This window comes from Schistocerca serialis, chromosome 4, assembly GCF_023864345.2.
Source record: "Schistocerca serialis cubense isolate TAMUIC-IGC-003099 chromosome 4, iqSchSeri2.2, whole genome shotgun sequence".
NCBI classification, from domain to species: domain Eukaryota; kingdom Metazoa; phylum Arthropoda; class Insecta; order Orthoptera; family Acrididae; genus Schistocerca; species Schistocerca serialis.
The window spans coordinates 437,372,081-437,394,667 of NC_064641.1; the positions used below are offsets into that span (position 1 = coordinate 437,372,081).

The 22,587-nt window shown below is 44.8% G+C and overlaps 1 protein-coding gene across 1 annotated transcript in view; it reads left to right on the forward strand.

Moving 5' to 3' along the window:
* The window catches only part of LOC126475047 (patched domain-containing protein 3), a 402,341-nt gene that overhangs the window by 345,159 nt on the left and 34,595 nt on the right, over positions 1-22,587 (forward strand). The window contains exon 4 of the mRNA XM_050102596.1: positions 8,091-8,431. Coding sequence (XP_049958553.1) covers positions 8,091-8,431 — 341 coding nt within the window. The remainder of the gene's footprint in view (positions 1-8,090; positions 8,432-22,587) is intronic.

Below are 22,587 nucleotides of genomic sequence, written 5' to 3' on the forward strand. Positions count from 1 at the left end.
CGCCGCAGTTGCCAGTTAACAGAGGGAAATCGTGTGCTCTATCCGTCTGTACAGAACGTATAAAATTTGTTCTACGTGTGATCATGTTTTAACTCTTTGTGTACCGTATTTTTTCTGGCGTCGATTGCGGACCAGCTCAGTATTTGCTTAAATGAACGTGCAAAACGGTCTACAAGCCACAAGCACGCTGGTCGGTACAGCTCCGACCCACGATCGTTGATCCTCGTCTCGCTCGCTTCCCTGTCTCGCGAGCTACCTTGCTGCATGTGAAGCTGTATGAGCATCAATCATAACAAATTTCTGCATTTGCATTGTGTATTTCAGAATACCGATCGGATGCATTGGTATGGCACAACTCTCGATTTTGGTAGAACGACGGTTCCAATTCCCATCTGGCAGTCCAGATATAAGTCCCCCATGGGTTTCCTAAATTGTCAGGGAAGAAAAAAGATAGCTTATAGTTTAAAGACTTGTCGCGATGAAGTCATTAGAGCTCGAATTGGGGGAAGGGTTGGAAAAGTCAGCAATGCTGTTTTCATTTAGCGATTTATGGTAACCTCGGAGAACCTAAACCTGCATGGAAGGGTGGGGATAAAATATCAGGGTGATTCCTTTGAGGAGAACACGGCCGATTTCCTTCTCTATCCTTCCCCAGTCCGAGACCGTGCTCCGTCTCTAAGAATCTTGCTAAACTGGGAAGTAAAATTCTAATCTTCTTTTTGCATTCTCTTTTTGAGCACAGATGAAGTACATGAATCAAAATGGTTCAAATGGCTCTGAGCACTATGGGACTTAACATCTGAGGTCATCAGTCCCCTAGAACTTAGAACTACTTAAACCTAACTAACCTAAGGACATCACACACATCCATGCCCGAGGAAGGATTCGAACCTGCAACCGTAGCGGCCACGCGGTTCCAGGAAGTACATGAATCATCTATTCTCTCTTTGTTATGCCAAGTTTTCTTAGTCCAGTACTCCTTCACTATAACTGGCAGATAACGGTGTCTGAAAAAAAAGGCGACTAGAATAAATGTAATATTGTCATTGACCTTTCTATGTGCTCTTCAGCCGAATGCTGGTTTGACTCAGCTCTCCACCCTTATCTATCGCGTGCAAGCGGCTTCATAACTACTGAAACCTTCATCCGTTTCAACCTGCTTACTACACAAAGTGATCCAGCTACTCCTACCAATGGGTTTTATGCAGTCTGTAACATCTTCAAAAACTAAGTGCGATATTTTCATAATTTCTCTCTCGCTACGCGCAAACTTTTAGTCCTACAGAAATAATGAACATGGCCTTTTTGTAGGAAATACAATGTAGCTAAATTTGTACTGGAATACGTTTTCTCTGGAGACCATGACTTTTGAGTTATTCAAGAAAAACACAAAAATGGTTCAAATGGCTCTGAGCACTATGGGACTTAACGTCTGAGGTCATCAGTCCCCTAGAACTTAGAACTACTTAAACCTAACTAACCTAAAGACATCACACACACCCATGCCCGAGGCAGGATTCGAACCTGCGACCTTAGCGGTCACGCGATTCCAGACTGTAGCGCCTAGAACCGCTCGGCCACCCCGGCCGGCTAGAAAAACACATTCGAAGATTACTTTCGTTTGTTTTTCTTGAATAATTCGAATACTGCGGCATCTAGCGAAAACGTATCACAATACAAAATTTAACTTATAGCTCAAAATTCAGTTCGAATAACATGGCAGATAGCTTACAACCGTGTCTCTTTTTTTCTCTCAGCTCCTGCCTTCATGTCTTTTATCGTTGTTTTTTAATACTACTTATTCTCGATGTGGTGCAGTCTGTGCGATTAATGTGAAGTTAGGGAGTTCTCAGCCAAATTCCAGGCGAGTTGGTAGTGAGGCAGAAGAAGTTCCAGTCGGGAAGATTTGGGTGGAAGTTTCCAGTTTCGACGTTTGCCTCACAAACCTAGCAAAACCTCCCGAAATCAGTGGTCAGAACTGAGGGTAGGAAGTATTTTTAATGTAAGCCATGTGCACGTGAAAACGTTTTTGTTTAAAAGTGCACAAAGGAAGTCAATGACTTGATAGACACGTTCAGTGCCTCCCTTTTGTGTCCATTGGCTCTTATATCTGCAGTTTGATTTGTTGTAGACAACCCTTCGTTCCCTGTGTTTTATCCCTGCTGCCATCATAAATGTCTCAGAGTGTATTCCAGCCAACGTTGTCGTCAGGAAATAGCGGTCGCAAAGCACTGTCAGATTGTTTTCAACGGTTTGCGTTAGCGATGATATGCACCATCACGCCCAGCAAGATTGTGTTGGGGAGATGACACGGAGTGACGACCGCCCTCTTAAGATCCCGCGTTCAGGACGTGCCCGTTTGGACGGTGTCAAGATAGCACTCGACGTGATGGAGTGGCGACCGCTGCACGCTACATCCCCCCCGCATCCACCGCAGCCTCGCGCCGAGGGACGCCTTACGCCTTGCGGCGGTGTCGTCTGAAGACGCAGAGTCGCGGCAAGTTGATGATGGTGATTCTTACGGGTTTAAAGAGAAGAAACGTCTACAGTCTCTTATTCACCCCATACGACGGAATCTGTGCACCCCATCTGTCTGCGTCTGGAGCATATCTCAGCTGCAAGTGTGACAACGTTTTGTAAATGTTTGCGTACCATGTGTCTGAGACGAGACGTGGATAAAGTCCGGTATTTCTTTGGTGAGATATGAGAAATCGCCTCAAATCGCATCCAGGCTGAGTGGCTCACCAGCCTCCGTCGTTAGTCCACAAAACGGATTCGCTCTGGATGTCGCGTCAAGTTCTGTGCAACTAAAATAGAGCTGGTGTAGTATTTTCGACAGTCATTGAATCTGAAACATCAAACGAGCTGTCAGACTATGTACACCATGATATTCCGTCTCCATTTCCATCGTCGCTTACGCTTGCACTACAGTGGTTGCACAGGATCAAATCCTATTGTTTGAAGAATCTGAAGAAATTCACATCGACAGGATGTGACAGAAAGATTTTTACAACTTTAAAGTGTCATACACTGAGGTGAGAAAAGACATGGAATGGCGATATGCACATGTACAGATGGCGGTTGTATCGTGTACCAACCTATAAAAGGTCACTGCTTTGGCGGAGCAGTCTTTTGTACTCAGATGATTCATGTGAAATGGTTTCCGGCATGATTATAGCCGCACGATGGGAATTATCAGACTTTGAACCCGGATTGGTAGTTGGAACTAGACGCCTGGCACCTCGTTAGGAAATTCTGTATTCCGAGATCCACAGCGTCAAGAGTGTGCCGAGAATACCAAATTTCAGGCATTACATCCCACCACGGAGAACACATGGGCCGACGGCCTTCACTTAACGACCGAAAACAGCGGCTTTTGCTTACAATTGTCGTTGTTAACAGACAATCAACACTGCGTGAAATAACGGCATAAATCAAAGTGGGACGTACTATGAACGTATCCGCTAGTACACCGAGGAGAAATTTGGCTTTATTGGGCTATGGCAGCAGACGACCGACTCGAGTTTCTTCGCTAATAGCACAACATCGCCTGCAGCGCCTCTTCTGGACTCGTGACCATATCGCTTGGACCCTAGATGATGGGAAAAGTGTGGCTTGGCCACCGTCACACCAGCTAATACTGTGTAGTATGTCCTAGAACAGAAGTTTACTGGACGTTACACTGACGGAGGTGGCCCGATTCAGTGGCATCGCATGCTCTCAGACGTTAAACTATGGGTCTTTTTCCTGTAGAGACGTGTCGAATATCAAGTTTGGAAAAGCATCTGAACGGCATAATTGATCTGAAGACCCGAATCGCTGTTACCATTGTCACAGTTGACACGTCTCTTATTATGTAGATGGAGCTAGAATACAGATTAGGTGCTGTGCATCCAGACACTGAGGAAACATATTGAAACAGATATTAGAAAAATTTTATAATTTATGAGTAACTTAAGCCAAAAACCTTTCGGGGATACTTCTTATTTCTGATCCCACAATAGGTTGTAGAGTACCTTTTGAGAGACACTGCTCTTGAATGGCCACAAAAGAGAGGTTGTGACACTAAGTTGCCTCGTAAGATGTCTTTTGCGCTATCTCTATTACCCATCATCGCTTTTTCTTCATGGTGAAACAGAAACAAGCGGAACACCCGTGAAATTTGGGCCAACAGCGCACGCAGACTAACGAGTTCAGTTAGCTGGCGAATGGTAGGCATCCCGTTTCCCACTTCACGCGCAGTACCGTGGCCAACTGGAGTAGCGGTCTGAACCCCGCTGGACATGCACACCGCGCGCTTTCGCCTCACTTTCTCCGCTGACACAGCCCTCGCCAGTGACGTCATCCGGGAGTTTAGCCTACGAAGCGCACCAGGCTGCACTAAGGAACAGTAACTGCGTCAGAAAACTGATAATGCTGAAACTGAAGTTTTCTCGGGGCAAAAAACGTAGGATGCGTGAAAACTGTGGTGGCAGAACACCAGCACTCAGAGTCGTACGTGTCGTTAAAGAAACTCGGACCGGTAATTGACAGCTTGTATGACCTTGAATTTTAGCTCTGTTTACTTTCTGGCATGTAATACAGTCAAATCCACAATTCCCCTTGATGTACTTGTCCTTCCAGCTGGGGTCACAGGTCCACAACTTCGTATGATGTCTGAGGCAATCTTAAAGACTTGCATAATAAACAAAAGCTTTACATAACGTTTGTCTAATTAGCCTCCAGTACAAATAAAAACATTTGCTGGAGCCACCACCCAGCGTGGGAAAGTCGGTTGCTTTTGCTGCAAAAATTTTTCTGTTGAATTTTGATGTATTCAACAGAATGAGTCGCCCCTGCCACCATACGTGGTGCGACGATGCTGATCAGTCGAGGACACACTGCTGCAGAGGAGTACCACCCCTTTTTTTATGTACATTCTGTACTTCAAGTGTGGGAAGTTTCTGCTGTGTTCTCCTCTTTTCTTTTTTTTTTCTTATAATACGCAATATTCTCGTTCGCCACTTTGGCAACAACACTGATTTGTGCCTTCCACGGCGAGATTTTCTGAAAGTGAGCAGTTAAGGGTTGGTAACCAAGATCCTGAGCGATTCGTCTCCCAGCCACCGTCTCGTGCTCATCAACGCACGCTAGCTGATTCTTGGGGAAACGTAAATGTAGCAATTGCAGTAGCACGATCTATAATACGAGCAGCTCGCTGTTTACTTACTTTCTCACACAAATTCTGTCGCTTAATTGGTTCTAATTTGGGACTTCCTTATGTCTCACTAATTTCAAAGTCGCAAGCTGCTCAAATCAGAAAATCTTGTTGTGTTTTCTTCGTACTGTCTTCCATATAATTTGGTACCTCCCTACGGTGCTGTTGTCCTTCTGTAATTCGTTTGCGCTCTTAATTTTGTCCTGCGTTAATTTCAAGAGAATTATCAGTCATTAAGAGCAAATAAGTATCTGTTACTCTCAGTTTTGCCTTAGACTTTTCAAGACCCGTTATTGTCTTGCCATGGCACGGCGAACCATAAACAGTAAATATAATATGTATTCTTAGCTGTTGATCTCACTGTGACTGTTTTGGTTGTGCGCAAGGTCCATCCATCAACGAACAGACACTTAAAAATTCAGAGAAGGGAACGAGCGTTGTTTCGCTCGTCTCGTATGATCATAGATTTGTTTATTGAGCATAGGCAGTGGTTTCGATTTGTCCTTTGTCTATAACTTGGCTGTAAATTGTTTCATGACCATGCGGCTAACGAACTTTAAGACAGATATCACCGCTTTCACTTTCTAACGTAAGCAGCAAAAAATAAATTAAAAAATGCCATCGAATCAGGCTTTGCGGGACTAGTTCACGAGAAATATCCGCCACAAAACCTTTAATGTCACTGCGAATAAGAGACAGACCTGTCTCTCAATGAACATTAGTAATCCATAAAATATATAGTGTGCTGAACAAGGTCACCCGCGAATGGGAAAAGGAATTGAAGAATAAAAACTGCTGGAAACCTATACAGATGGGGCGGGCGAGTCAAGGATGACATAAGAATTTCATGCTTAGCTTTTGCTGACGACTTAGCCTTACTAGTGGATGCTGACATAACAGCAATCGAACAGGGTGAAACCCTTAGAGAACGTACAGAGAAAGTTGGTCTGGGAATATCTTTCCTAAAGTATGAGTTCATCGCCCCAAAAACTGACATCCAAAACTTGACTACAAGATACGGTCATAGCAATAGAGTTCCATATTTTAAATACTTAGGTGAAGTCCTTGAACCTACGGGCCAGAGAAAACAGCACAAAACATTTGCCTCCAAAAACTAAAGAGAGCCTATGGAAGAACATACGAGGTGTGCAATAAAAAATGCTTATCCAACAACACTAAAATTAGGAACTATAATACAGTTTTGAAAACCTGAAGTCGTGTATGCCAGTGAAATGCTCACAGTCCACATAAAATGTGACCTATAAAATTTCTTGAAGGAAGAACGTAAAGTCATCAGAAAGATACTAGAGCCAAATAGAGCAGAAGAGGTCTATAGACTACAATCTCATCAAACAACTGAGAAATTGTCCAACCTTGCAGCAGACATTAGAAGACGACGATTAAAATTTTATGGGCATGTCTGTAGGCTTCCCAAAACAAGACTTATGCACAAAATTCTTAAATACATAGAAGGACTTAAAACTATACCCTGGATACAAGAGGTAAAAAAGGACCTACAAAAAGCTCAGATACATTATTCAGATTTTTAGCCAGAAAGGTATTTAAGCAGAAAGTTGAGAAATGGGAAGTTAGGTCAGAGAAGGAAGGTCCGAAGAAAGCAGGAACAAAATGGACAGAGGAAAGGAAGAGAGCCCATGCAGAAAAAATAAGAGCAGTGTGGAAAAAAAAGGAAAAAGAATCACGAAGCTTTGTATGATCCTACAGGGTCTAAACGCACATAATATAGAGGGTGTAAATTTTAAGTTGACAAACCAGAATAACTCGAAAAATAAGCTTCACACGAAAAAATGTGTAGAATCCAAAGTTGATTATTTGCGAGAGTCACATCTGCTGGTGCTAAAATTAGCCCACCACCCCAGCCCCTTGGGGGTGGGGTGGGAGGCAACTTTAAAATTTCAAATGGGAACCCCAATTTTTTATTGCAGAATCAGATTCTACATAGAAAACTATGTACATTTTTTCTTAAACATTTGTGTTGATTCTTGGTAGTTAGGGCTGTAATTCAAGAAAATCCATGTTCTCATTTTTGCGTGGAAAATGGTTACGAATAAATATAAAATACTCATTTACTTCGTAAATTTTGATTCGCTAAAACTAAAACTCTCCCTCTCTCCCCATAGGGTGGGGTTTGAGAGAGAGGAATTAGAGTTTTACGAATGTTGACCCAATTCGAATCTGCGGAAAAAATTAATATTTGCCGGATGTTCTGGACAACGCATGACTGCGAATGCTTTGCCTCCCGGAGATCAGGGCGAGGGATGTATGTATGAACCGACAACCATAGTGCTGCCCGTCAACTGACGAACGGAAACAGGACAAGCCCACGGCCAATCGGAGCGCGTGGCGCCAAGTTTCCGTAGTTTAAAAATGGTGCGTTGTCGACGTACACAACACTGGTAATTTTGGTTCCTACTGGCACCAGCTACCCAGGGTTAAAATTTCGTGACACAGATTTTCTCCACCGGATTAAAAATATTCCTTTGAAGCGTAAGCAGCATATTATTCCTCCCTTCCCGACTAAACTCGTCTAAAACCCGTTACTTTGGCTAGATCTTCAACTCTAAACGTTAATAATTTGAATGTAACCGGTTCACAAAATGTTAATTTCCTGTGAGTGGCCTCGCCACTGACCATGGTGTTCTGTTTGAGCCTTCCTCTGGTATGCTAAAACAGTTTTTTGTTGTGTTAAAACTAACGATTACATTTTCTATTTTTACTTTTTTATTAGTATTTTTTTTTTCCATACTGACCACTGTGTGTGCGCGCCCGCGCGCTTTTGTGTGTCTGCGTGTGTTTTCTGATTGCTTGTTACGTGTATGTGTGTACAGTTTGTGACTGCTCGTGACATGTGTGCGTGTGTGTTGTGTTGCAGGGGCGCGGCGTGGGAGGACGTGTTCCTGGACGTGGTGGGCGAGGCGGACGCGCACACCTTCAAGCACATCTCGGTGGCGCGCTTCGCGTCTCGCACGCTCGACATCGAGCTGGAGCGGAACACACGCACCGTCATCCCTTACTTCAGCACCACGTTCATCATCATGGCCTTCTTCTCCATCACGTCGTGCATGATGGCCGACTGGGTGCGCTCCAAGCCATGGCTCGGCTTCCTGGGCAACATCTCGGCCGTGATGGGCACCGGCGCCGCCTTCGGGCTCGTCATGTACCTTGGCGTCGAGTTCATCGGCATCAACCTGGCCGCGCCCTTCCTCATGCTAGGTCAGTCGCTCGCCCTGCTACTCAGCTCGTCTCAGCTCTCGGAAATACACTCCTGGAAATTGAAATAAGAACACCGTGAATTCATTGTCCCAGGAAGGGGAAACTTTATTGACACATTCCTGGGGTCACATACATCACATGATCACACTGACAGAACCACAGGCACATAGACACAGGCAACAGTGCATGCACAATGTCGGCACTAGTACAGTGTATATCCACCTTTCGCAGCAATGCAGGCTGCTATTCTCCCATGGAGACGATCGTAGAGATGCTGGATGTAGTCCTGTGGAACGGCTTGCCATGCCATTTCCACCTGGCGCCTCAGTTGGACCAGCGTTCGTGCTGGACGTGCAGACCGCGTGAGACGACGCTTCATCCAGTCCCAAACATGCGCAATGGGGAACAGATCCGGAGACCTTGCTGGCCAGGGTAGTTGACTTACACCTTCTAGAGCACGTTGGGTGGCACGGGATACATGCGGACGTGCATTGTCCTGTTGGAACAGCAAGTTCCCTTGCCGGTCTAGGAATGGTAGAACGATGGGTTCGATGACGGTTTGGATGTACCGTGCACTATTCAGTGTCCCCTCGACGATCACCAGTGGTGTACGGCCAGTGTAGGAGATCGCTCCCCACACCATGATGCCGGGTGTTGGACCTGTGTGCCTCGGTCGTATGCAGTCCTGATTGTGGCGCTCACCTGCACGGCGCCAAACACGCATACGACCATCATTGGCACCAAGGCAGAAGCGACTCTCATCGCTGAAGACGACACGTCTCCATTCGTCCCTCCATTCACGCCTGTCGCGACACCACTGGAGGCGGGCTGCACGATGTTGGGGCGTGAGCGGAAGACGGCCTAACGGTGTGAGGGACCGTAGCCCAGCTTCATGGAGACGGTTGCGAATGGTCCTCGCCGATAGCCCAGGAGCAACAGTGTCCCTAATTTGCTGGGAAGTGGCGGTGCGGTCCCCTACGGCACTGCGTAGGATCCTACGGTCTTGGCGTGCATCCATGCGTCGCTGCGGTCCGGTCCCAGGTCGACGGGCACGTGCACCTTCCGCCGACCACTGGCGACAACATCGATGTACTGTGGAGACCTCACGCCCCACGTGTTGAGCAATTCGGCGGTACGTCCACCCGGCCTCCCGCATGCCCACTATACGCCCTCGCTCAAAGTCCGTCAACTGCACATACGGTTCACGTCCACGCTGTCGCGGCATGCTACCAGTGTTAAAGACTGCGATGGAGCTCCGTATGCCACGGCAGACTGGCTGACACTGACGGCTGCGGTGCACAAATGCTGCGCAGCTAGCGCCATTCGACGGCCAACACCGCGGTTCCTGGTGTGTCCGCTGTGCCGTGCGTGTGATCATTGCTTGTACAGCCCTCTCGCAGTGTCCGGAGCAAGTATGGTGGGTCTGACACACCGGTGTCAATGTGTTCTTTTTTCCATTTCCAGGAGTGTACTTCGAGTCCAGAGCATAAATCGGGAGCTGCGCTCAAAATAATTCTGCCGGCCTGTTTCCGAGCTGAGCACCACCTATATTGGAGGGTGTAAAACGCACTCCGTCCAAACGTCTATTACGAAACATTACCGCCGCAGCGGTTCCCGATATACGGGAGTTTTAACTCTGTAAGCCCAAACAATACAAAAAAAAATTAAGTTGGTGCTTAAGTTCGTAGCGTTTTTGCTGTGCATTTTATTATCGTGGCAGCTATGAGTTTATTCATAGACTGTCATTTTTTATTTGTCGTTCGTTGTTGCTATTTGAGTTTGTATATCGGCACTTTGTGATTTGGAAATAGTGAGCTGTGGACGCTAGAAAATTGAGTCCCAAGTACAGAAATTGTAACATTTCCGACATATTTTTCTGTTTGAGTTCGATAGAGGAATGACAACAGCGGAGGCAGCCACAAACTTTAGCGCCGAGTATGTAGATAATGCTATTGGGCAGAGCACGGCAAGAAAAGGGTTTTCTCGTTTTTAGAGGGGTCGTTTTGATATTAGTGACTCTCCATGTTCAGGAAGATCTTCGCGGTTTGACGAAGATGTTTAAACGTATTAATTCACAATCATCCACGTCAGTGATCATTCCACTATCGTGCGACATTTGCATGCAATGGAGAAAGTTCAAAGATCGACTGTTTGGTTACCACATGCTGTAAACCAACAACACAAAAATTAGTAGCTGGCCATATGAGCATCTCTGCTTACACGTCATCAATTGGCTCATGAACAACACCGACCATTCCTATCCTGTATCGTTACTGGTGGCGAGAAATGGTATCTTATGCTAACATAACGCAGGGAAAGGAATGTCTGAACCCCAGCGAAGTGGCAACTACCCGTACAAAGACCTATGCGCACCCACAAAAGATGATGTTATGCATCTGGTGGAACGACAACGGTGTGGTGAACTATGAATTGCTTCTCCGAGCTGTAATCATCACTGTTGAGATTTATAGTCAACAACTGAGACATCTTGCAGACGCGCTCCAAGAACAACGACAAGCGAGACTGGGGAAAATGGTGCTACTCCTCGATAACGCCCACCCCCATTCTGCTAGACTGACTAAAACGCTACACAGCACCCATCTTATTTTTCTCATCTTGCGCCCTCAGATTTTTCCACTCTCTATGGACAACCTTCAAGGAACTTCCGTTCCGATGAAAATGAAGTCCGAACATGGCTCGACGGGTCCTTCGCCTCAAAGCCCCGTGATTTCTACAGTCGCGGAATCGAAAAGTTATCCCAGCTTTAGCAGACTGTTGTAAATAGGGAAGGAGACTATATTGTTGATGGCTAAAGTGAGAACAACAATAGATATTCAAAAACGGTTTTCACCATCATGAACGTACGGTGTGGGCTTAGAAAACCAAATACTATCCGAAATTTTAAAACGTAAACAAATACCATTTTCAATACAAAGTTGTGTATTTTTAAATGGACACCCCTGTTATTTCGTATCCAATCAAAAGCATGAAAAATCTCAAAAATAAAGGCGTTGGTTGCATCGCAATATGTCAATTACATCCCGAGAAATTGCGCAGCGAAGTTGACGCTTGAAATAAATGAAGCGCACAGCTAGCGCACGTTCTGAGACACAATCGTGCACCTCACGCTGCCTGTGGCAGGGGCTCACACAATGAGAAGGTATGCACTATCCACGTAAATAAACAAGTAACACGAACAACGTAAAGTTACGTTTTTGAAATTGTAAATGTATGTTTATTCCAGCGAAATGACAACTAGAGCTTCAATTAGAGATAACACACTTGAATTCACTTTGCTAAACACATTTACAACTGTCTGTCACCCACAGAAACTGTAATGTTGTGCATTACATCCATCATAGAAAATACACCCACATCTTGACCAATGAAACTGTGTCACGTCACACGGCTGAATGACCTGTCTGACATACCAGTAATTTTGTTTATGGGTCATTGCGTGCAGTTACGAGTAAGATTCAGAGAACAACATTAGGTAACTGACTATTGTCACTTTCATTTAACTTAAACGATGTAAGCAACGCCAGGAAAATCCTCAGGAGCCACAAATGTTAATTGTTCCACATTTACTTTTCATTTGAAGTTGCATCTCCTGCCAGTCATGAGAGCTGCGAAATGTAACCGACATTATTGTGTCCAGCATTATATCACTAATACTGTATTCGAACATTGCAGGATTGTTTTTCCTACTGATCTGCATTAACTTCAATTTTTCTGTAGTTAGAACAAGCCGCTATTACTCACTCCAACTAGAAATTCTGACTAAGTTATCTTGCATCCTCCTACTGTCTCTCAGTGACGATACTTCCCCGTGAACAATTGCTTGAGCCTGAAATAGCTGATTCAGATCATGCACTATACAGAGAACAAAAGTGGGGCTATCACGCTTCCCTGGTGCACTTCTGATCATACCATTGTCTCTGATGAACGCTCACCGTCTGGGACAACGTGCTGAGTTCTATTACTTACGAAGTCTTCCTGTCACTCGCATATCTGTAAACCGTTCTCTATTCTCGGCTCTTCGTTAACATTCTACAGTAGGAGACACTGTCAAACGCTTTGTGGAAAAAAAGAGTAATAGATACCAAGCACGTCAACAACAAGTAGTGTCCTTTCAATGAAAGGTACAAATCAGTGTCCATATGCGCACATGATCGAGTAGGCAGCTAATACAGCCACAGTTCAGTCCATGTAAACTATACCTAGAGATACATGTTTCAGAGAAATGTACTAAAGCTGTCTACGTGTAAACCTCAGAAGAGCTACTGTGTGAAGTGCGCAACTATGACCTTTGTTAGCAAAGAGCGCAGGAGCTAGTGAAGAGTAATGCTTAGTTTATGCAGTAGTTTATATGTCATTGAATTACACCTGTTTGCTACGCGCCACTGACCCACAGCCGCAAGATGGACGTTCCCTGGCACACAGTCGCCTGCAATGCGAGGCCAGTTATGGAGAACGCAGTCCGGATTACTTGCGCAGGCGGGATGCCTTCCCTCCGCACTCTCGTCTCGGACACGCAACGCAAGGCCAATTGCGTGGCCCCAGTCACGCACGCGGAAGGCTGAGACAATTAGACCGTCGTTTTCTCCGTCTGTGGCGCGTCTCCTCTGTTGGGGCAGCCCAAGGCACTCAGCTCTTTGCGGGGTTGTCGTGTTCTCAGTCCATTTTCAGAGTGTGCTTACGGTGCATTTACTCAGTGTGGTCTGCTTCTTTAACTACAAGTAAGCATAGAAAAAGGGCAAGTCACCGTCTTCTGCCGCACAACTCGGCGAATCAGTCGTCTCCCATTCCAGTAACTAACAGAGTGATATACTTAGCGCTAAACTTCCATAGAAAAATTTACTGGAAATGTACTCCTCCTCGCCATCCAACGCATATTTTGTTATACAGAACAAAAAATCTCTTATTACTTTTCTTCCACTCAGCTGTCTATACTGATTTCATTTGTTTCCTATTGATGTAACAGCAATTACAAATTCACCTTCATCTTAGAGAGCATTGGAGAGATTTATACCGCATAAATTAATAAGAGATGGAATTGACGACCAGTGATACACGAAACAGGTCTGAAAGCTCTAATAGAATCAACGAAAAATTCAAAGGAACGCAAAATCCCCAAGATTGGCGAAGTTTTACGGAAGCTCCGCATTTAGCACCAACTTCAATGCACCAGTGGTACACGAAACAGGTCAGAAAGCTCTAATAGAAGCAACGAAAAGTTCAAAGGAACTCAAAATCCCCAAGATTGGCGAAGTTTTACGGAACCTCCACATTTAGCACCAACTTCAATGCTAGATGCTTTTAGTATCACATGTAACTGTATGCCGCGTCGACGTTGATTGGAGCAACTCAAAAAAAAAAAAAAATACACTGTCGTCTGTGGTGTGCACACGGTGAAATTTGTCAATCTTTACAGTTCATCACTGGTTGGCGGAAACGGAGCGTTACTCATCACAGGAAGTTGCAAACGCGCATTCAATGCATGGCGCAGCAGATTTAGTGCCGTAAAGTCAAACAACTCCAGCGAGAAACGTTTCGTAACAGACGTGATTCCAATTGGAAGAACTACATCACCATGCTCAGAAGAGAAAGTGTCTCTTGCAATCCACGGAGAGCTGCATAAGGATCTCGACAAAGAACTGGCTGCACAGAAGAATTTGAGGAGACACTGTTGATCGTACGGGAGAAGATTCATCAATCAGCACCCATAAACTTGCGCATGAAACGCATACTCCGAAAAATGCAGTTTGGAGAGTACTAGTAAAGAAGCAGTTACGCGTCACCCGTGAGCGATCTGAGCAGGCAGTGAGCCCAAATGAACAAACATTACGAGCTAAGGCTGTTACCATAGGTCGAAAGTTGCTAAAGTGAATAAAAAATCGAAATGTTCATTCCAACTATTGTCTCAAAACATGCAGTTTAGAATTCTCTAACGTGTGTATAATTTTGTCTCCAAAGGTTTGAGCATCGTATAGACAGTAGCATATTGGACAGGTTGTGGGATATTAAAAGGACGCATATGAGTCATCTTCCGCTAAGCCCGCTTTCGTGACCCACTGCTAGGAATTATTAACAAGGGACTGACTACGCGAAGGCCCACGGACTCGCTTCTAGAAATTGCTGCCACGTATACGTGCTAGTAGGCACGCTGGCATCCTCGCATAGTTGCCGCTTCTTTAGCTCTTTCGTGAATGACAGCCGACTCTGGCCTTCCGACGTATGTGGAAGTTGGCACAGAACTTCTGGCGAAACGCGGGGAGGAGAGGGGGAATGTCCTCGGTTACAACAAGACATTTCTAGAAGCGGCTATGTCGCTTCCCCTCACTTCACGGCGCCTTGTGAAACCTTAAGCGCTGACCCCTGCTTGCTATCGGTACACGAATTGGGAGATTATACTGCGTGTCAGGGACGTGGGGATAAAAGCCAGGCCAGCCGCTGTGGTCAAGCGGCTCTAGGCGCTTCAGTCCGGAACCGCGCGGCTGCTACGGTCGCAGGTTCGAATCCTGACTCGGGCATGGATTTGTGTGATGTCCTTAGGTTAGTCTGGTTCAAGTAGTTCTAAGTCTAGGGGACAGATGACCTCAGATGTTAAGTCCTATAGTGCTTAGAGCCATTTAAACCGTACAAGCCAGGTCAAATTGTTTCTTCTCCTTGTAGTTTTCATGACGAACACTGCTGCGATATCTACTCACCGTATTATCTTCTTCAGTTCACGATTTTTGTTTCTTTCTGTTTCGATGTCAAAGCTTTTCCCGCAAATACTTCTTTCCTTTCCTTAAGTCTCTTAAACTGAAACCATCATATAGCAAATGTTGTGGGGAAGTCAACCAAAGTTTCCCTTTTATTGGCAGAACACTTAGAAGATGCAAAAAATCTACCAAAATGAATGGCTTCACTACACTTGTCCGTCCTTTTCTGGATTGTTTCTATGCGTTTTGTATCGTCGCATGAAGTTGCGGATAAAGTGTGGTGGATAGGATCAGCGAGTTGGTGACAATCATCAAAACAATGGCGTTTTTCGTTGCGGAAAGATCTTTTCATGAAATTTGCATCCCCATCTGTCCACTCAGAATGCCAAAATATTCTGTTTACTTCCACCTACATAGTGATAAATCGCCGATTGGATTACATAAGAAAAATTAGAGGTCGCACAGTAAGATCTAGGCCTTCATTCTTCCCACGTGCTATTCGGGAATGGAACGACAGAGAAATATTCTGAAAGTCGTTCTACGCATCCTGCACCAAAAACTGAAGTACGAGTAGTAGGATAAAAGTGTAGATATGGATTTAGAAAAATGGTTTCCAGCGGTAGTCGATTTATAGACGTTTAGAGTTTGCCAGTCGTTCTTCATGTTTAACCCACCTCGGCCTGTATTCCCGGATCGTCATATTTGCTTCTGCTTTCGGTTCCACTCGGATACCTTCATTTATTTTCCTCTCTTCTCTTCTGTACTCGTGATACACTGAAAAGTTCTCATATTTGGACTTTTAATCCAAAATACTGATCGTCTGCTAATCGATTCTTAGTACGATAAAGTAAAAACGATCTGACCATGTAGGATACAGCTCATCCTTGGTGATCTGAACAACTTTTCATAATTTTGAAAAAGCGTAAACCTTTGATGGTTTATATTTGTATTGGTACAATAGATCTGTGAGTAGAAACTTTGTAATTGGAAGCGGTAACGCTCAATTGAAAACGGTCCACTCGTCGAACGAGAGTTGCGATTTCGATAGCAGCCTGCGTTCTTTATTGTAGAAGACGGCTACATGTATATGGGAAATATATCTAGTGTTTCAGTAATATTTTAAATTTGAATTAAATCAGTCTCGACAGCTGTAGAATATTTATTGTCAATGGTAACTGATTTCATCTACATCTACATCTACATGGATAGTCTGCAAATCACATTTGAGTGCCTGGCAGAGGGTTCATCGAGCCACCTTCACAATTCTCTATTATTCCAATATCGTATAGTGCGCTGAATGAACGAACACCTACATCTTTCCGTACGAGCTCTGATTTCCCTTATTTTATCGTGGTGATCGTTTCTCCCTGTGTAGGTCGGTGTCAACAAAATATTTTCACATTCGGAGGAGAAAGCTGGTGATTTCAATTTCGTGAGAAGATTCCGTCACAACGAAGAACGCCTTTCTTTTAATGATTTCCAGCCCGAATCCTGTATCATTTCTGTGACACTCTCTCATATATTTCGCGATGATACAAAACATGCTGCCCTTCTTTCAACTTTTTCGATGTACCCCGTCAGTTCTATCTAGTAAAGATCGCACACCGCGCAGCAGTACTCTAAAAGAGGACGGACTAGCGTAGTGTAGCCAGTCTCCTTAGTAGATATGTGACATTTTCTAAGTGTCCTGCCAATAAAACGCAGTCTTTGGTTAGCCTTCCCCACAACATTTTCTATGTGTGCCTTCGAATTTAAGTTGTTCGTAATTGTAATTTCTAGGTGTTTAGTTGAATTTACGGCCTTTAGATTTGATCTGCAAACAACCTAAATCGGCTACTCAGATTGGCTCCCAAGTCGTTTATATAGATAAGGAACAGTAAAGGGCCTATAACACTACCTTGGGGAACGCCAGAAATTACTTGTGTTTCACTCGATGACTTTCCGTCAGTTACTACGAACTGTGACTCCTCTGACAGGAAATCACAATAACTGAGACGATATTCCATAAGCACGCAATTTCACTACAAGCCGCTTGTGTGGTATAGTGTCAAAAGCCTTCCGGACATCCAGAGATACGGGATCGATCTGAAATCCCTTATAAATAGCACTCAACACATCATGTGTATAAAGAGCTAGTTGTGTTACACAAGAACGATATTTTCTAAACCCATGTTGACTGTGTGTCAATATACCGTTTGCTTTGGGGTAATTCATTATGTTCGAACACAATATATGTTCCAGTATCCTGTTGCATAGCGACGTTAATGATATGGGCTTCTAATTAAGTGGATTACTCCTAGTACCTTTCTCGAATAATGGTGTGACCAGTGCAACTTTCCAGTCTTTGGGTACGGATCTTTGGTCGAGTGAACGGTTGTATATGATTGTTAAGTATGGAGCTAATGCATCTGCATACTCTGAAAGGAACCTAATTCGTATACAGTCTGGACCAGAAGACTTGCTTTTATTAAGTGATTTAAGTTGGTTCACTACTCAGAGGACATAAACTTCTACGTTACTCATGTTGGCAGATGTTCCTGATTCGAATTCTGGAATATTTACTTTGTCTTCTTTTGCGAAGGCATTTCGAAAGGCAGTACTCCAGATGTAATGAATTGTGTAGACAAATAAATGATTAGAATTTCGGAAAAACTGGATGATTTATTCACGAGAAAAAAGCTTTACAATTTGAGCATTTCAATAATGTATTGGTCCAGCTGTGGGCCTTATGCAAGAATTCATTCGGCTTTGCATTCATTGATGGAGTTGTTGGATGACCTCCTGAAGGATATCGTGCCACATTCTGTCGAACTGGTGCGTTAGATGGCCAAAATCCCGAGGTGGTTGGAGGAGACTGCCCATAATGTTCCGAACGTTCTCAATTGGGGAGATGTCGAGCGACCTTGTTGACCAAGGTAGGGTTTGGCAAGCACGAAGACAAAGAGTAGAAGCTCTCGCCATGCTCGGCCGGGCATTATATTGCTGAAATGTAAGCAGAGGATGACTTGCCATGACGGCAACAAAACGGGGCGTAGAATGTCGTCGACGTACCGCTGTGCTGTAAGGGTGCCGCGGATGACAAGCAATGCTATGAAAATAAGTTGTATGCCAGACCATTATTCTGGTTGTCGGGACATACGGCGGTGACAGTCAGGTTGGTATCCCATCGCTGTCCGAAGCGTCTCCAGGCACGTCTTCGCTAGTCTTTGGGGCTCATTATCAAGCTGGCCTCATAACCGAAAACAATTCTACTCCAGTCAATGAGATTCCAGGCCCGATTACCAGCAAATACGTGCCTGGAGAAACTCTTGACCGCGCCGAGATGCCAGCCTGACTGTCGCCCGCCATACGGTGCGAAAACCAGGGTGATGGTCTTGGGTGTCATTTCTTTTCACAGCAGGACCCCTTTGGTAGTCATCCGTGGCACCCATACAGCACTGTGGAATGTCGACGATGTTCTGCGCCCCGTTACGTTGCCCTTTATGGCAAGTCTTACTGAGCTTACATTTCAGCACGATAATGTCCGCCTGCACACCGTAAGAGTTTCTACGGTTGTCTTCGTGGTTGCCACACCCTGCCCCCCCCCCCCACCCCTCACCCCCAGCTAGATCGCCAGATATCTCCCCAATCGAGAACGTTTTGACCCTTATCGGCAGGGCCCTCCACACAGCTCTGGATTTTGACACGACATCCCCCAGGACTCATTGATGGAGTGCTGTTATGCCGGAGCCAAGGTAGCCCCTGAGGGACGGCAACCCATATTACAGCACAGAGGATGGTCTTGTCTATGTCCAAGGCGTACCAAAAGCACCATGGTAAACACCGGCTATTTACATACGAGTACAAGGTAATGAAAACAGCTGCGGTCGCAGGCTCGAATCCTGCCTCGGGCATGGATGTATGTGATGTCGTTAGTTTAGTTAGATTTAAGTAGTTCTAAGTTCTAGGGGACAGGTGATCTCAGATGTTAAGTTTCATAATGCTCAGAGCCATCTGAACCATTTTGAGGAGGAGGAGATTAGTGTTTAACGTCTCGTCGACAACTAGGTCATTAGAGGCGGGGTACGAGCTCTGATTAGAGGAGGATGGAAAAGACAATAGGCTGTGCCTTCTCAAAGGAACCATCCTGCATTTGCCTTAAGAAATTAAGAGAAATCACGGAAAATCTAAATCAGCATGACCGGACGCGGATTTGCACCGTCGTCTTCCCGAATGCGAGTCCAGTGTGTATGAGGGTAGTAAGGTTTGGAACATGGTCATAAACGATGGGAACCCATTGTGTAAATTCATTGATGTCTCGTGGCATAACTAGCTAGAATAGAGTCGGAATGTTGAGCTGGGCGTGTTTTGCGCTTAAAAGCGTGTCTCTTTGCGTTACTCACACTTGAAGGAAATAAACCTCGATCCTTCTTCTCGCGAAGCCTTCTCTTTGCCACGGACCTATGGTAAGTGACGTAACAAGGTATTACCGCGCAGCGTAGAAAGCCTTTCTAGGAGCTTTCCCTCTTCTCCTGCTAAGGACGCCCACGTGATTACGTAAGGCGCACAGCGGCTTCCTGCTTTGCTGCCGTCGTGCGGTAACAGCCGGCTTGAACTTCCGGAAACCCATTTGTCTGCGCCTGCTTTCACTCAAGGTGGCGCTCCGGCCCCGCCTGCGTCCCACATACCGGCTACAGCCCAGGCAGATAAGCGTCTCCGTTTGTTTACACTCATCTAGCGGCTTTGTCGGAGAGAGCGGTCCTGCCGTCACAACGAATGAAAAAAAAATATTGCTTTCCGCTGCTTACCAGTTTCAACCACCACCTCGTACATCGTCTTCCTCTTCTTTGACATTACATCCCTCCGTGCCTCTTTGTCCCCTCCAACAATTTGACACCATACATTTCAGTTCTCTGCTTTTCTCTTCCGTCCTCAGATCTCCGTTTGAACGAGGTCATTAAAGGCTTTGTCCACCCATCTTTAGTCTTGGGTGATGCTTCCTTTCTAGCGGACTACAGCCATATTTTCATTATTCTTGTGGGGTATCTTCTCGTTTTCCATCCTCGCCATATCATATAATTAGAGTACTCTCCGTCGTGAGATTTCCGTAGTTCATGGCTACATCCTACTCTCCAACCCTATGGCTTCGCAGGATTTTTCGATCAAATGTTGATATGTTGTTTATATCTGCTTCTGCTATCACAAATTTCTGTAACAGACATTTTGATGTAATGTTGTGTGTTTCCAATACATTGTATCTTGGAGGTCCACGTGTCATACATTATTATAGTGAATCGATGATTGTGACACTGTGCTACTTGTGGATACAAAATTATGGTCGAAACTGTCAGCTGCCATGAAATAAAAATGATTGTGTCAGCCAATCATGGGCTTTATCCTTCATGACCTTTCACAGTGTCTAATGTTACCACGATTAGAACAGTAATTTCTCTTTTTTACTCGTAACATTTCCGCCACATGAGGAAACGTTGGCCGTGAAGCGTGACAGATAGCTGCCATACTGTTGTCGTTTAAAAAAAAAAAAAAGGCTCAAATGGCTCTGAGCATTATGGTACTTAACATCTGAGGTCATCAGTCCCAGCCGGCCGGGGTGGCCGTGCGGTTCTAGGCGCTTCAGTCTGGAACCGCGTGACCGCTACTGTCGGAGGTTCGAATCCTGCCTCAGGCATGGAAGTGTGTGATGTCCTTAGGTTGGTTAGGTTTAAGTAGTTCTAAGTTCTAGGGGACTGATGACCACAGATGTTAAGTGCCATAGCGCTCAGAGCCATTACATCAGTCCCCTAGAACTTAGAACTACTTAAACCTAACTCACCTAAGGACATCACACACATCCACGCCCGAGGCAGGATTCGAACCTGCGACCGTAGCCGTCGCGCGGTTTCAGACTGAAGCGCCTAGAACCACTTGGCCACACCGGCCGGCTCGTTTAAGCGAATTATGTCAAAACTAACTGCGCCACGGAGTGCTACCCGCGGCTAAACAGATATTCATAAAGAAACATTAATGCCGAAACTCAATATCTACGTGTATGCGCCATCATAAATGTTATATCTCAAAGGTATTGAGGCGTGAGCCACTTGCGGCCCAGCAAACAGCGCGAAAAAAACACCAATTTTTGGGACGATGGGAGATGCTGACACAATATATATTGCTCACAACCCATTCGTTTCCTCAAGGAAGAAACTAAACACTAAGCTAAACTTAACGCATTCGTTTGATAGTTAACTTTCAGGGATGACTTTTCAGTCACGTCGCGTTGACCATCCCGTGGGAACAGTGAAGTTCATCCAGATCCGCCCAGCTGCTTCAGCGTGAAGTTGTAACAAACGTACTAATTCGACGAAGAAAGAAAATAAGCAATTTCTAGTTCGATGCAATGAAAATTTAATAATGCTTGTACTACAACAACGTCGTCTGCCTTCATGTATGCGCCTCTTACTAGCGCATACGCTCGCATATCATAATCAAATCTAGCCCCACAAAACGCCTACCGTGCTGGACACGTAATGACACAAAGTCTCTCTGTCGTACGGCATTTAAATGACACCGTCATTGTGAGTCTTCATGTGTCTCAGAAGTGATAAAATATGCCTGATGCTCACCGGCTAAAATTCAACGGGTTTGTATGGAAGCATAGATTAAACACTTTGAGTACTGTACAAGCGTTTTATGCATTACGTTGAATCGTATTATGTAGGACATATTAAACAATGAAAGAATTTTCACAAATACGATACAGTTCAAAAGCCGAAAAGTAAACAGCTTTTTCTAAGAGTAATATTGTCCAGATTTCGCGTTATGTTCTTGAAATCAGTAAATTATCTTGCATTACACACTTTTAAAAGTAGTCTATGTGTTAATTCACGGCATTTGCTAATCACATTCCAAATTTCTTCCAAATCCGTCCAGCCATTTCATCGTGAAGGAGAAACAAACATACTCATGCACAAACTATAGCATTTATAATTCAGTTTAAAGTAATAAGGTTAAAATAGAACAAAAGTGATATTTATCATGATTTACTATAAAACACAGACGGCGGTGATACAGCTGATGCTAAGACGATGGTGATGACACATCCAGTAAGTCCTTCGGTGTCAGTTCTCAGTAGAAGCTGTGTAGACAGGAAGAAAGGTAGGAAAGAAAGAAGGATACATGGATGAAGGGCAGTAGGACATGGGACGCTATATCTGGCAGAGGGGGATGGTGTTACCCTGGGATGTTGCATACATAAATGGAGAATAGGATAGGAGGAAGCGTGTGTCTAGGAACGGGGAGTGTGTTGGGCTGGGCTGGAAAGTCCAGTGCATACATAGAGACAGGAACAGAAAAGGGCAAGGGTGGATTAGGAGGCTGGGAGATGTTTGTTTAAATGGCTCTGAGCACTATGGACTTAACTTCGGAGGTCATCAGTCCCCTAGAACTTAGAACTACTTAAACTTAACTGAC